Below are 13,533 nucleotides of genomic sequence, written 5' to 3' on the forward strand. Positions count from 1 at the left end.
TACTAAATCACTAATCAGCCCTAGACAAATGAGGTAAAGAGTCACAGCTGACACACGCCTCGGTCCAGCCCTTTAGAATTACAAATATACCTAACGTGACCTTCCCTCGGAGGGAGAAGTTAAAAAAAGAATTCTCACAGAGCTATTCATTTCAGAAGTATAAAAAGGCTACATGCAGTCTGTCTTCCCAATGTTTGCCCTGCTAAAAACTACATCTGTATACGAATCTAGTTTGCATCTAATTTTTAAAAACATACAAAAGTGGTTATCTACAAACACAGTTCTTCCAATTCTTCACAAAGCAAAAAAGATCCATGACTTGACTTTTCCATCGTCCTGTAATCAATGTTTCTAAGACCCTAGAAGAAAAGAGGGAAAAGAATTAGAGAAAAAAAGCCTGCTCTGTCATAGTCAACTATGTGTTAGATGGAAGGTGGAGGAAATGCCCCTAACTTTAAATCTCTCCCCAACCAGGAGTGGTGCTGGTGGGGAGCAGAGGTGCCTGTGGGGATCTAAGAAATACATGTAAGACCAATGGATGGGCATTTCAGGGAGGCAGATTCCAGCTTAATATGTGGAAGAGCTTTCAACTACTGGAAAAATCCACAGATGGTTGTTTGGTGGTAGTGAGCTCTGTGTCCCTGGAGGTATGCAAGCAGTAGCCGGCCAATTCTGCACGTTGTAGACGGAACTCAAGGACTGGGCCATGGCAATGGTATTAAAATTCCATGGTTCTTTGTGACCCCTTTTAAAACTCATTTATAATAGACTATATTCATACCCTGGTATCATTTCTGTTTTTAAAATATAAATATATGTACTTATAAATTATACATATATTTAAAACATGAAACATACATACACACATATGTACATACAGAAGTATACATACAAGTGTACAGGACAAAAAGTCTCGATACTTGACTTTTTGATACATATATATAACTATACACATATATAAAAAACTAAAAGTTAAGTATCAGGAGGGCAACTTTAAGAGCCATCTCCTCACTGAATTCCTATTTGACGATTTTACACCTTACATTTTCCTCCCTGTTTCTAGAAGCTCTAACTACTTGCAGAGCTACAGACAAGGAAGAACCTAGGAATAGACCTATGAAGCCCAGACTGTCTTCTTTGCGGGCGTGTTTTCACCCGGGTGCTGTCATAGTGACCATGTCTGCTCTCTTAGCACCCTCACTGGGCGGACTTGGAGAAATAGAAAAAAATAGGTGGTCTTTTTCACCTGACGGACACCCATAACACTCACAGCTCTTGACTTTGCATGCTAGTGGGAAGCCCAGTGTGATAACGTGTGTAGAACATACCACAGAGTCTACCTGCCAATTGTAATATGTTCCTACTCTTGGTTTGCATTTCTCTGGTTTCCTTGATTCATGTATTTTTCTTCTTATTTATTATGCATCTTATGACTCATCTCAATCTCCCGTGACACAGGTGTACAAATACTGCAGATGACTTGGAACATGCACATTACCCCCTCACATGTGGTCATCTGGACCCGGGAAGCGGGCGGCTCTGTACTGGCTCCGATCCACCACGGTGACTGTGCCGTGCGACTGGGCCTCCCCTACCGCGTTGGCTGAATGGCACTGGTACACCCCCTCGTCTTCCTTCCTCAGAGGGTTGATCTAGAAGTTAAACAGGCAAGTTTGTACAGTCATATATGGCACAGCAAAATCACTTATTTAGTTCTTAATGAGTCTGAACACTTACTCCTTTTCAAAGTGAGAGAGCTCACCCTCTATTTCTCTTCTTGTCTTGGCTGCCGAGAAAGAGTTAAACTTCCTTCTCAGTACCTTCTGTATCCTGGCTCTCGTTTTAATGTCTTCTCTGCATTTCTGCCTTTTACTGTGAGCTACCTGGTCCTTTTATTGAAGGTGATAGGTATAGATTCCAAGGAAAATACTGCAAACTAAAAGAACAAAACTCTACTGACCACGGAAGAGCTCACAAATGCTCCCAACAGAGGCAGCCTTTACAAGATAACACCAGAGACAACCTTCCCCCGCCTCTCCTTGTAATAAAAGGGGGGGAATACACTTTATGTGAAAAAGCCATGGACCCAACTGCATTCTGAGTCTCTGAGCTGGGTGGAGAAGTTGCCCAAGCTGGCCGAGATGGGGGTGGAATGAGGAGGACACCCTCAAGAGCCCGTCTCACGCCCCTGCAGAGGAGATCCACAGCAGCTCCCTCCTCTCTTGCTTTCTCTCGTCATAACAGCTTCTCTCAAGTGTGAGTCACTACCGACTGGAGAGGGTTTGTGCACCCCATCTCGTTTGGATCCCATGGTGGCTGAAGGCGGAGCATCGTTATCCTCACATTACAGGAAACTCACAGGTAAGTCACAGACTGTTAGGGTCACTAGACATGGTCCAGTCCAAGGCCCTCTTTTTATGGTTGTGGACGCTGAAGCTCTGAGAGGTAGGGTAACTAGCCCCACAAGGGCCCCCATCTTGTCACTCCATCGCCCTTTCAAACACAGGGCATTCCCTCTTCTCAGCCAAACTGCTGCACGTGGCATAGAAGAGCCCTGGAGGAGGATGCAAATGTGCCATCTTCCCTCTTTATCAGCCATGTGGTCTCAGGCAAGTGTATTAGCTTCCTATGGCTGCTGTTGCAAATGACCACACGTTTAATGGCTTAAGACAACACAAATTTATTATCTACAGTTCTTGAGGTCAGAAGTCCGAATGGGTCTCAGTGGGCTAACCCAAGGTATCAGCAGGGTTGCCTTCTTTCTAGAAGCCCTAAGAGAAGCATTCTAGAGGCTGCCTGCAGTCCTTGGCCTGTGGCCCCCTCTTGCATCTTCAAAGCCAGCAACAGTAGTTCATGTCTTCTGACACTGCCATCTCTCTGGCTCTCTCTCCTGCCTCCCTCTTCCACGTTTAAAGGACTCTTGTGATTATATCGGGTCCACCCAGATAACCCAGGATAACTTTATTAAAGTCAGCTGATTAACAACTTTAATTTCATCCTTATTCCCCTCTTGCCACACAACATACCATATCCACCAGTTACAGGGATTAGCACATAGACATCTTTCCGGGGCCATAATTCTGCCTACCTCTGAAGATCACTTCTGCTCTCAGGGGTTATACTACCTGCCCTGCTTTCCTCTCAGTTACTGTAGGGTCCAAGGAGAAATGGATCAGAATATTTGAAAGGTGTAACATGTTATAGAAATATAAAAGGTGCTTTATAAGGGCCAATCAATAATAGCCAATAATCCTAAACAAACGAGATACTCACCAAAACCCAGGCTGTGGCTGCGTGGTCAGAAGGGCCCCCTTGCACGTGGACAGCTATATTGACGTGGTCCCCAGGCAGGTCCTTCAGCACCTGGGTGCCCTCAGGAGACCGTGTGACCTACAGAGGACAGAAAAACCAGGAGTGATTTAGAAAAAGCATTTCTGGATAAGGACCACCCCACAGACACCCTCGTTGTCTTCACTCTCCTGCTGACTTGAAGGCTGAGACCCTAGTATCTCTTATTCCTATTAAATGCTAGTTTCTTCCTACTGAATGTATGTACAGACAGTGCCCCCTGCTGGACAGCGAAGATGTAGACACCACCACTGTCAGAATTTCATTGCCTTTCTCAGGGCTGTTGAGATAAGGGGACAACATATGCCAGTCTCTCAAAAACTGAGCTGCAGAAAGATCTAGTTTTGGAATAGGATTGGGTCATTTGCCACCAGCCAAGTCTTTCTAAAACCCAGATCCAGTGAAGGAAGCTCTAACTTCATCCCAGCTGACCTAGGCTAGATAAACAGCAGAACTTCCTGGACAGCTAAGTGGCAGAGGGAGCAAATGGCAACACCCCTTCTCTGGGGAGAGGTTTGGGGTAAAAGTTTTGAGGCATAAATCTGGAGGCAGAGGAGTGGAACATAAGTTTCTTTTTAATCCTCCAATTCACATATAAACACACAAAACACCCTTAAAAAACATTTATACCCCCCCCCCCCAAAACACACACACAGAGAAGTTCTTGGATATAAATACCTTCCTCCATGTGACAACTGGGGCAGGCACAGCTCTCACCTCACAGGACAGGGACGCCTGTGCCCCGGTGACGTTGTGAACACTCCGGGGTGGAGTGATGACCACAGGAGCTGGGAGAAGAAGACAAGGGAAGACAACCTTGACCCTGATCAAGCCCCCCACATCTAAGATACCCTGCCTGCAGAGAGCATGTTGGGGCAGATGAGAGCTCCCCACAGAAAGGACACACTCATAGGCAAGGAATCATAGAAGAGAGTTTTCTTAGACCTGGAAGGATGCCTACTTGTTTCCTCCTACATTGCCTTTGTTCTACCAACAGGAAAACAGGGATCCAGAGAGGAAGGCGACTTCTCAAAGTCGCCCAGCACGTCTGTCTGTGGTCTCATCACACTCCCTCCCAGGATCCCTTCCAGGACCCCAGCTGCCATCTGCTTACAGCTCAGCTACACGACAGTGCGCCAGGCTCCGGGAGGGGCTGGTGTCACTTCACCAACGGCAGAGTCTTCTACCAGATGGGCTTTTCTCCTTCCGCATGGAGGGCATTTCAAAGAATAACGCCACGCAGAACAGCTGCCCTCACCCCCTGCTGAGACCCCCTGCGGTTCAAGATGCTCATTTGCATATCACAGGCTCCACACACCTTCCCATCCCCATCCCCCAGGGCAAGACTGCAGGCATGGACACCGAGCCTCGCTGCATGGAGAAAGGTAAATCAGGGAATCCGGCAATGTGGTGCTAGGCTGCCAGGGTGGGTGTGGGCTCGCTGGGTGGGACAGGAGAGCATGTGGCGTTTGAGTTAGACATTCTTAGCTGATACCCCACACTCTGCCCTTCTCCCTGTGCCTGGCACCTGCTCTACTCACACTGGAACTAAAGAAAGAATCAAGTCCAACTGCCTCAGCTTTCAGGCCCTCCATCCGGCCCTCAGCGTACCTGCCTGCCCTGCCCTGCCCTGCCCTGCCTTCCCTCTACGTGGAGTGCACCCCCAGCTCCCCATCCTGAAGGCCTGGGGGTGTGTCCTAGTCCAGGACCAGGGGGTCTGCCCCCTTTGACTTGCTGAAACCCCCCCTGCCTTGCAGTGCAGGTGCTTCATCTCGTCTCACAGACCCACCCTCGCAGCTGGCCACGTGGGGTCTTGGGCAGGGCGCAATGTGGAGGCTTGGTGGGGAGTATGCTCTCGACTCAGGTTTGCTGTCTGTAAGATGGGGATAATACCCCTGCTTCACAGGGCTGTTGAGCTGATCTTACCACGTGATGAGTGTGAAACTTGAGGGTTTGAGTTAACACAATATGCAAGTGGGGGGCAGGGTAGGCCTGTTAAACAGATGACTCCACTAAGAAACACATGACAAATAAAAGAGCAAACACATTCACCCTTGGGCCATCAAAATGCAGAGTTCACGACTCTTGGGGCTTCACCTGGGGACTCATGGACATCCCTGCAGCCCTCCACAGGCCAGCCTTGGAGAGGGAAAGGGCCCTCGCCCACCTAGGTGGGGCTGCAATGAAAAAGGAGAACAAAGGGAGAGAGACAGAAGGCTGGAGCAAGAGCATGGAGGGAAGGAGTGAAGGGGCGCAGAAATGAGACTGGCCTGGCCCCTCCAGACAGACTGGGAAGCAGACCCTGTCAAACTGGTGCCAAAAAATCTCTGGGAAAGTGTCTTAGAGCTATGGAGTCTCAAACTGGAGGGGCCCAACTCCCCAAGAGCATGTGCCTGACTGTCTGTGATGGGCTCATCTAGCCTTCACTTGCATGCCCCCAGTGATGGAGAGCTCACTACCTATGAAGCCAGGTCCTTCCATCCTTGGCTCTGCTGGTAAGAAAGCTTGTTCTCACCTGGAGCTAAAACCCACCTCCTGTAACTCCCACCTATTTATCCCAGGGCTGCCCTCAGGAGCCCCACAGCACCCTGGGTGCCTCAAATGGCTTCCAGTGAGTTGAATACAGACCCTACCCTCCTCACCCCCAGGCTGCTTTCTTCCCCCTCAGCCTGATCAGCTCACTCCTTCAGCTGTGACCAATTGAACGCCCTCCAAGCACCACACCGCTACCCACAGCCCCGAGTGTAGCCAGTCCCCTGAATGAACCAAGGTTCTAGGCTTCTAACATTGCCCAACGTGACCCAGCCACCTGCCGACCGCTACAAAGAACCACAGCTCCGCTGCTCTCTGGCGGAGCCCCATCTGCAATGGACGACAAAGAAAGTCTAATTTATTCACATCCTCCTGCCAACATTACGTCCTTTGGAGCCCAAACCAGTCGTCAAATGGCTCGCTGTGGGAACAATCAGAACTGCATCTTATTCCAAAGCCCTCAATAGATTCCAAAGGGACACTCAATCAACATGTTTTACTTTCTTTCATGTAGAGTCATAAATTTTAAATGAGATTTCATCAATCCCTTTCAGGCCTAAATGAATAAGCCAGTAAATCACATTTCATCTTTCTCTCTCTTTGCATTTCCCTCTTTTTCCATAACTACAATTAAGAAAGACCATCTTGGAAATACTGCCTTTGCCACTAATTTCAAGGCAGAAAATAGCACTTCTTTTCCAAAAGAGCCCCCTGCTTTTGGTGATAAAGTGACGTTCAAATTTTGATTTCTTTTTAAATGTACATACAGTACATTCATTCCTTCTAGTATACAGTTCTAAGTTTTGACAAATGCATACACTGTGTAACCACCACCATACCCAAGATATAGCATTGTTCAGTTATCTTGAAAAATGTCCTCATGTTGCTTAATCTGTTTTTAATTTTAACATATCTGATTTTAAATTTAAAATATTTTTATCCATAATAGCTCTTCACAATCAGTCATCATTATCATGATAGTATTAATGGTAATAATACCACCCTTCTGCTTACAGGCTTAAGCCATTCGATCCTTCCAGTAATCTCCCCAGCTGCCAGCTGGGGGAGCTAGCCAGGGTTACCCAGTCTTAAACAGCAGGGTGAGGCTGTGAGCCCGTGAGCCCAGCGGTCTAGCTCTGAGCTCTGTCCCACACCATCCTGCCTTCTCCTGAAATGACACTTCCATGTCTGCTACTCCTTTCATCCTCACACCAGCCCTGTGAAGTAGGTGCTTTTAGCCCCACTTTACAGATGAGAAATCCAAGGCTCAGAAAGGTGAAGCACCTGGAGGAGTGACGATGCAAACCCAGGCACGCTGATTCCATTAATTCCACGTGGATTTTTAAAGTGAAACATTTGTTAGCCATATGGACTCCATTCCAGAATAAGAAAGAGTTCCTTAGGGATTGTGTGGGGAGCCCCCAAGATAAGTCCCAGGATCAATGATTTGCTACAAGGACTCACAGGACTCGGCACAGTTTACTCACAGCTGGGATTTATTACAACAAACAGAGACAAAGCAACTCAGCAGAGGGAAAAGAGGCTCATGGGGCAAAGACCCGGGAAACCAGGAGCACACTTTCAGGAGCCTCTCCCAGTGGAGTCGCACAGGATGTGCCTAATTCCCCAGCAACGACCTGTGACAACACGTGTGGCATGCCCTCTACTAGGGAAGCTCACTAGTCATTCAGTGCCCAGGGTTTTTATTGGGGTCCGGTCCCTCAGGCAGCCTCTGCCTCCTATGTACCAAAATTCCAGACTCGCAGAAGGAAAGGTGTGCAGCATAACCCATGCTGTTTGTACAGTGAGCTCCTCTTATCAGTTCTGGAAATGGTGGGAAGCCTCCCCACATCCAAATTCTCGGACACCAGCCAAGGGTCAACCTCGCCAGCGGGGCTTTCTAAGGATAACAGTCTCAGGCCTGCTATGTTTACTCTTTTCTGCACAGAAATGAAACTCTCCATAATCACCCCAGGGAACAGCTCTTGTGAAGATACCATTAAATGGGCAATGTGTCCTTAACCCTGGCAGGACATTCCCAGTCTTACTGTCCCCAAGGGCTCATTTGAGTGTGGCGCTAGGGTCCTCCACATATGACTACCACAGGCAGGTTCAATCCTGTCTCTGCCACACTCCAGTTTCTTCTTTAAAATGGGCACAGGAGTCTATTCTCTCCACTGTGCCCTCCACATAGGCTGTTGTGAGGACAGTCACAAGACCTCTCGCCAAGTGTAAAAGGCTTCCATGGAGGGACCTGAGGACCCCGCAGGTTGTGCTACCCCAAAGTGTAGTATCCTCGAAGATGCCTTGCCGGCTCAAGACCCTCTATTGGCCTCTGGTGAGTGGGCCTATCGGTGGGCCCTGCCTGAAGGCTCCAGAGGCCGTGGCCCATAGCCCTGACTCTGGCGAGCCCGGGGCACAGCCTCTCACCTTACTGCTGCCCGAGCTGCCACACTCCTGGAAGAGCCAGGGCTCTCCTCTCTACCTGCCTTTGGCAAGAGTCATGTGGCTTTCAGGAGGGAGGATGGTGTCTGGTCAGCCGGGTCTGTGAATGTGCCAGCTTCGTCTCCCTAGTTCTTCCTTGCTAAACACTTGTTTCCTTCTGCTTATGTCAGCAACAGCCCTGGAAATGCTAGGATGGCACAAACCCACCCATCAGGTAACAGAATAGTCACCCAGGTGGGCACTGGGGGTGGGCAAAATAGTACCAAGGGAAACTCAAATGCCCGGGGGCCTGATCGCTAACCATTGGGCAAGTTGCTAACAATTTCCTCCTTATCTGCAAATGAGGATAATGACTGTGGCCCTACATCCTCCACGGTGAAGGGAGAGAATGAATGTGACTGTGTTATTAACCGTGTGGATCTATACAAATGAAAGGGATCGATATTGCTAAGTGTGTGGGGATCTGTCCCCCAACCCCGTCAACTGAGTGTCTTTGATGGCTGGAATGAAAGATCTTCCTTAATGCCTCTGAGATTTCTTTAAAGTTAATGGCGCTCAGAAGGAAAGAATATCAAAAGTCATCCCCCAGGAACCCATCTGCTCATATGAAAAAAGCACACAACCAAAGACTTTAATAATCAACACAATGAACAGCCCTGATAATTTATGCTAATAGTCATGTTAGGATGTGGAACCAGAAACAGCTTAATCCGGCTCCCTGCAGCCTATGCCTCAAGCCCCCTCCCTTGGCATGAAAGGCTTTTGAGCACGAGGCCCCCCCTTCTTTGTCCCTCTCACAAAGTGGTATTCGCTGCCTCTCCTGGTTACCTGGTAACACATGCCTTGCACAGACTGAGGTTTCTAAGTGCAGCTGGAATTTCAACCGAGGCGAATTTTCTAAGATTTCGGATCTCGAGAGCTCACTGAAGCTTCAGGGGCTCAGTGCCCTCATGGGCACTGGCACGGGACTCCGTTCCTATTTAATGCAGCATTCAAAACACGACCTCAGCCTGCTTTCTGCAGGATCCCAACCTCCTCCCAATGCTAGCAAACAGTCAGGGTGCATACATGGAACAAAGCAGCCTTTTATTTTATTTTACTTATTTTTGGCCTCACTGCGTGGCATGCGGTATCTTAGTTCCCCGACCAGGGATCGAACCCATGCCCCCCTTCAGTGGAAGCGTGGAGTCCTAACCACTGGACCACCAGGGAATTCCCCCAAAGCAGCCTTTTAAAGTAATGGTAACAATAACAATTACAGTATTGTTACTGATAATAACAGTAACGACAACGCCATGCCACCTTACTGTTGAGAAATGGAACTAGTAACTCAGTACAGAATGAAGCGTCACCCTGCAGCATGGCACTCAAGGTCTGCAATAAGCCTGCCCCAGACTACTTGTGGGTATCATCTCCTCTGCCAGCCATCCCACTGGGTACTGCCCATGGGTCCACTGTTCACACTCGCCCCAGGATCTCCTACCTCCTTGTATTCGTTCATGCTGTGCCTCCCCCTCCCCCCTTCTCAACCCAGGAATTTTCTACCCATCCTTCAAGGCTCCTCTCAGATGCCTCCCCTTCTGTGAAGCTATAACTGTTCCTCTCAGGAGCCATCACCTGGTGCTAAACAGAGGAACCAGCAACAAGCCTTGGGGGAAAAAAGGAAGGTGGATTCAGACTGAGAAACCCTGAAGATTCAAGGGTAGCCAATTTGCAGCACCTTCCTAATCAGGTTGCCAGAGGGCTAGAGGTGCATGGCCCCATCTGAAAACAGCCAGGAAAACTCAGGCTGGAGCCCCACCTCAGCTGGTAACTAGCCATGTGGCTCCAGGGAATTCTCTTCTGCCTGCCTCAGTTTGCCCTTCTATTAAATGGGAGTGAGACCTGGCCAGGGTAGTTGTAAAAATCAAGGAAGAAGATGGAATGCAAAAGCGATTTCTAACAGCAATGAATTATTCTTATGTGGGAACATAGTGGGTCTTCAATACATGTGTGTTGATCAAAGGATTACTCTCATTATTAGCATTTTGGGGCGTTTCAGAGAGTAGGAGGAAAGGTCAGAATTTAAGCCTGAAAACTGTTTCCAAATGCCCCTCAGAGGCATGGGTAAGAACACTTCCCACACTGCTGGAACCTAATATTTACGGAGGCCGCATTCCGTTAAACTCAGGTGCTTGCTTATTGAAGGCACAGGTGAGGACCGAGGAGGGGTGATTTTATTACCAATATTGAAGCAGAACAGCTGCTGCTCTGACTCAGTCTGTTTCCCTTCAAGCGAGGTCCCCAGGGGCATTGTTAAAAAGTGCTCCTGCCAAGTCGTCTGGATAAAGGATGGCTTGAGGGCAGCACAGAATGAGGTGCCGCCTTCCCTGGCTGGAAAAGATCCCCCGTCCACACCTTCATGCTTCACCAGGACACAAGGGCAGGGGGGCTACACAAACATTTCAGGACAAAACGAGATGGGAAAACAGTGCCGGGGTCTGGATAGTGGCTGATGACACAGTCGCTGGTAGGGAAGGAGAGCTAAATTCTGGGGAGGCCCGACGCCTGTCACTAATGGGATCATTAAGAGCAGCTTCTGAATTGCCTCTGTTTGGCCCCGTGCACATCTTTACTCCCAGGGCCTGTGCCTGGGGTGGGCTCAGAGCCCACAGATCAGAGTGGAGGGGCTGTCACATTTACTTGTCATTTGGTAATTTTCAATGAATTAGGGGTATGGGGCTTCCATCTGCCATCTGGCTGCACTCTGGTAACCATGGCAACCGCCACCTGCCTGACTTAACACTATCAAGTCCTGTCCTGAAACAGTACTGAATAGGGTGCCGGGGACCCGGAAGCTAGCCAGGCTTTACAGATCACCCTGGATGAGTCCCCTGCCCCATGGGTCTCAGTTTCCTCTGCCTAATATCAGATTTGGTCTAAATGCCTTCAAGGCAGCTGTCTCTTAGGAACAGAATACCAGCCCAGGGAGGAATCATCTGAGACCATCAGCATCGGTTAGAGTCTGGGGACCTGGTCAGCATTTCTCATGTCTCCTGCATGTGAAGTGAAAGTGTTACCTGTCTGGAAACAAAGAGACCTGCCTGTGAATTAACTGCTGAGGAAAGCAGATTGTAGAAGCGGGTGACAGGAATGAGAAGAAAGGAGACAGGACTGTTTAAATGCCACAGGGCAGAAACAAAGGTTTGAAGTGGAGGAACCTCTACAGTGGCTCCACAGGGGCTGACACAGCCCCTGGAAGGAAGCAGCCCAAGGCTGCAGCCAGGGAAACGCCAGCCAGCTCTCTCCTCCACTGGGAGCCCCAACCAGGAACAGCCAGCGGTGACTTTCCTGTGCTTTGGGGGCTGCCTCAGACCCCCCAGTGGGCAGCACATTATTTCCAAGTTTCCAGGGACAGGGGCCTTCTTGCCTCATCTCCAACAACCCGTTGGGTCTCCTGGGCTTGAGGGCATCTAACTGGGATGCTTGCGGGGAAATAATACGAGAAATATCCCAAAGCTGGAAAAGGCCGTCCCCCGCCCCCAAGGCTTCCTTGTTGGAGCTGAAGTCATTACACTGACTGAAACATTTAGGTCTGGACTTGGTCTCCAGTCCCAGGCCAGAACCCCAAGCTGGGGCTCCTTGGGACTCTCCTGCCACAAGCTCACCTAAACTCGCCCCTGGCCCCTCTAGGCAGCCTAGACAAGGGGCTTTTCTCCAAAACCTAATGGGCCAGCAGGGTGATTTGCTGGGCATCCCTATACTGATATTTTGGTTTATTTCTGTTTGATTTTTTAAAAATTACATATAGAGGGTGAGCAAAGATGCCACCCATAGATGGTTTTATTGTGATGTGAATGAAGCTTATGTTTCTAGGTCCCAAGCAATTAATCATCTTCTATTACTTAAAGTGGGACCCTCCAAATTATATAAGCCTTAGCCTCACAAAACCTGGGTCTGCCCCTGATGGCACCATAATCTTTTCAGAGCTTGGGTCTCCCAAGGTCTTACCTGTCCTGGGTGGGAGCTTCCTCAAGACTCCCAGCAGGGCCCCACCCTACACTCACTGGGTCCTGGTGCTCTGATCCCCTGACTCCTGAGTCCCAGTCTGGAGCACTAGCTCCCCCTCCTCCAGCATCTCCATCTGCCCTCCCTCTTCATTCAAACAACCTACCTCCTGCCACGTAAGGCCGGACCCCAGGGATTTGGACCCAGTGGGAACACCTTGCTCCCCAAACTCCCAGTCTCCTGGAGGCAAACATGCCAGGCCTGGAAATAACTGTACCAGCAATTACTTAAGTACCAAAAGGGACAGAAGGCTCATCAAAATTACAACCAGCTCGGTGGCTGGTGTCTTCATGGGTTTGGTAAGGAAGGGTACAGAATGTGGATTCCTGCCGCGGTCTCCTTAAGTAACTGGCCAGGTAAGGAAAAACTGACCCCAGAGGGAAAACTGAGGCCCGTGCAGTGCTGTCCATCGCGGTGCACGGGGTGATCCTTCACCCCACAGAGGGTTGGGGTCCCTCTTTCTTTACCCGCCCCATTAGTGCAGGGCAGAAGCCGGACTCACCAAATTCGCAGGGTCCGTCCCGCGCCTTGTGCAGGTGGCCCTGGTGCGCGCGGGGCACCTGCCGGGCGCGCAGGCGCAGCGCGCAAACGCTGGGGTACGAGCGGCCGTCGGAGCCGCAGACGGCGCCGCGCTGCGCGCACACGCAGAGCCCAGTGCCCTCGGGCTCGGCCCCCGCGGCGCGGCTGGCGCACACCAGCCCGGGGCCGCAGCGCGCGCCGGCCCACCCCCCGCAGCTCGCGCCCTCGGCGCCGAGGCAGCGCGCGCAGCAGCCGCACTCGTCGCGCGCCGCGATGCTGGGCGCGGGGCAGCGCGCGGGCTCGGGACAGCGCTCCGGCCGGCACGGATAGCACTCGGGGCTCTGGCCGCCCGCGCCGCGGAGCCTGAGGCCCGGTGCCGGCTGCGGCTGCAGCAGAAGGAGCAGCAGGAAGAGCACGGGTGAGCGTGGCATGGTCCGCTCTGGGAGGGCAGTGGCGCCTCTGCCTCGAGCTCCGCTCAGCGAGCGCGGCGCCTCCACCCCACCCGCCTCGCGGCCGCTGATTGGCCGGGCCTGCACCGCGGGGCTCCTGCACTCGGCTGCTCGGCCCCGGACTAGCGCGGCCGGGTAGGCTCCTGGCCCGGCCCGGGTTCCGAACTGGAGGGGTGTTCTGAGACCCGCTCTC

General features: G+C 50.7%; 1 protein-coding gene across 2 annotated transcripts; it reads right to left on the minus strand.

Moving 5' to 3' along the window:
* Positions 1-253: 253 nt before the first annotated feature.
* Positions 254-13,322, minus strand: IGFBPL1 (insulin like growth factor binding protein like 1; the record flags this gene model as incomplete). 2 transcript variants are annotated; one of them, XM_082404201.1, is made up of 5 exons in its annotated part: positions 254-359; positions 1,499-1,652; positions 3,274-3,390; positions 4,027-4,136; positions 12,875-13,322. In XM_082404201.1, the coding sequence occupies 4 exons, from the start codon at positions 13,320-13,322 to the stop codon at positions 1,503-1,505; spliced, it is 825 nt and encodes a 274-aa protein (XP_082260327.1). In that variant the 3' UTR covers positions 254-359; positions 1,499-1,502. The 2 variants fall into 2 exon arrangements, with proteins under 2 accessions (XP_082260327.1, XP_082260326.1); XM_082404200.1 differs by lacking the exon at positions 254-359 and having other exon boundaries at positions 1,002-1,652.
* Between the last annotated feature and the right edge of the window lie 211 nt (positions 13,323-13,533).

This window comes from Balaenoptera borealis (genome assembly GCF_965194805.1).
Source record: "Balaenoptera borealis genome assembly, chromosome: 8".
In the NCBI taxonomy this organism is placed as follows: Eukaryota; Metazoa; Chordata; class Mammalia; order Artiodactyla; family Balaenopteridae; genus Balaenoptera; species Balaenoptera borealis.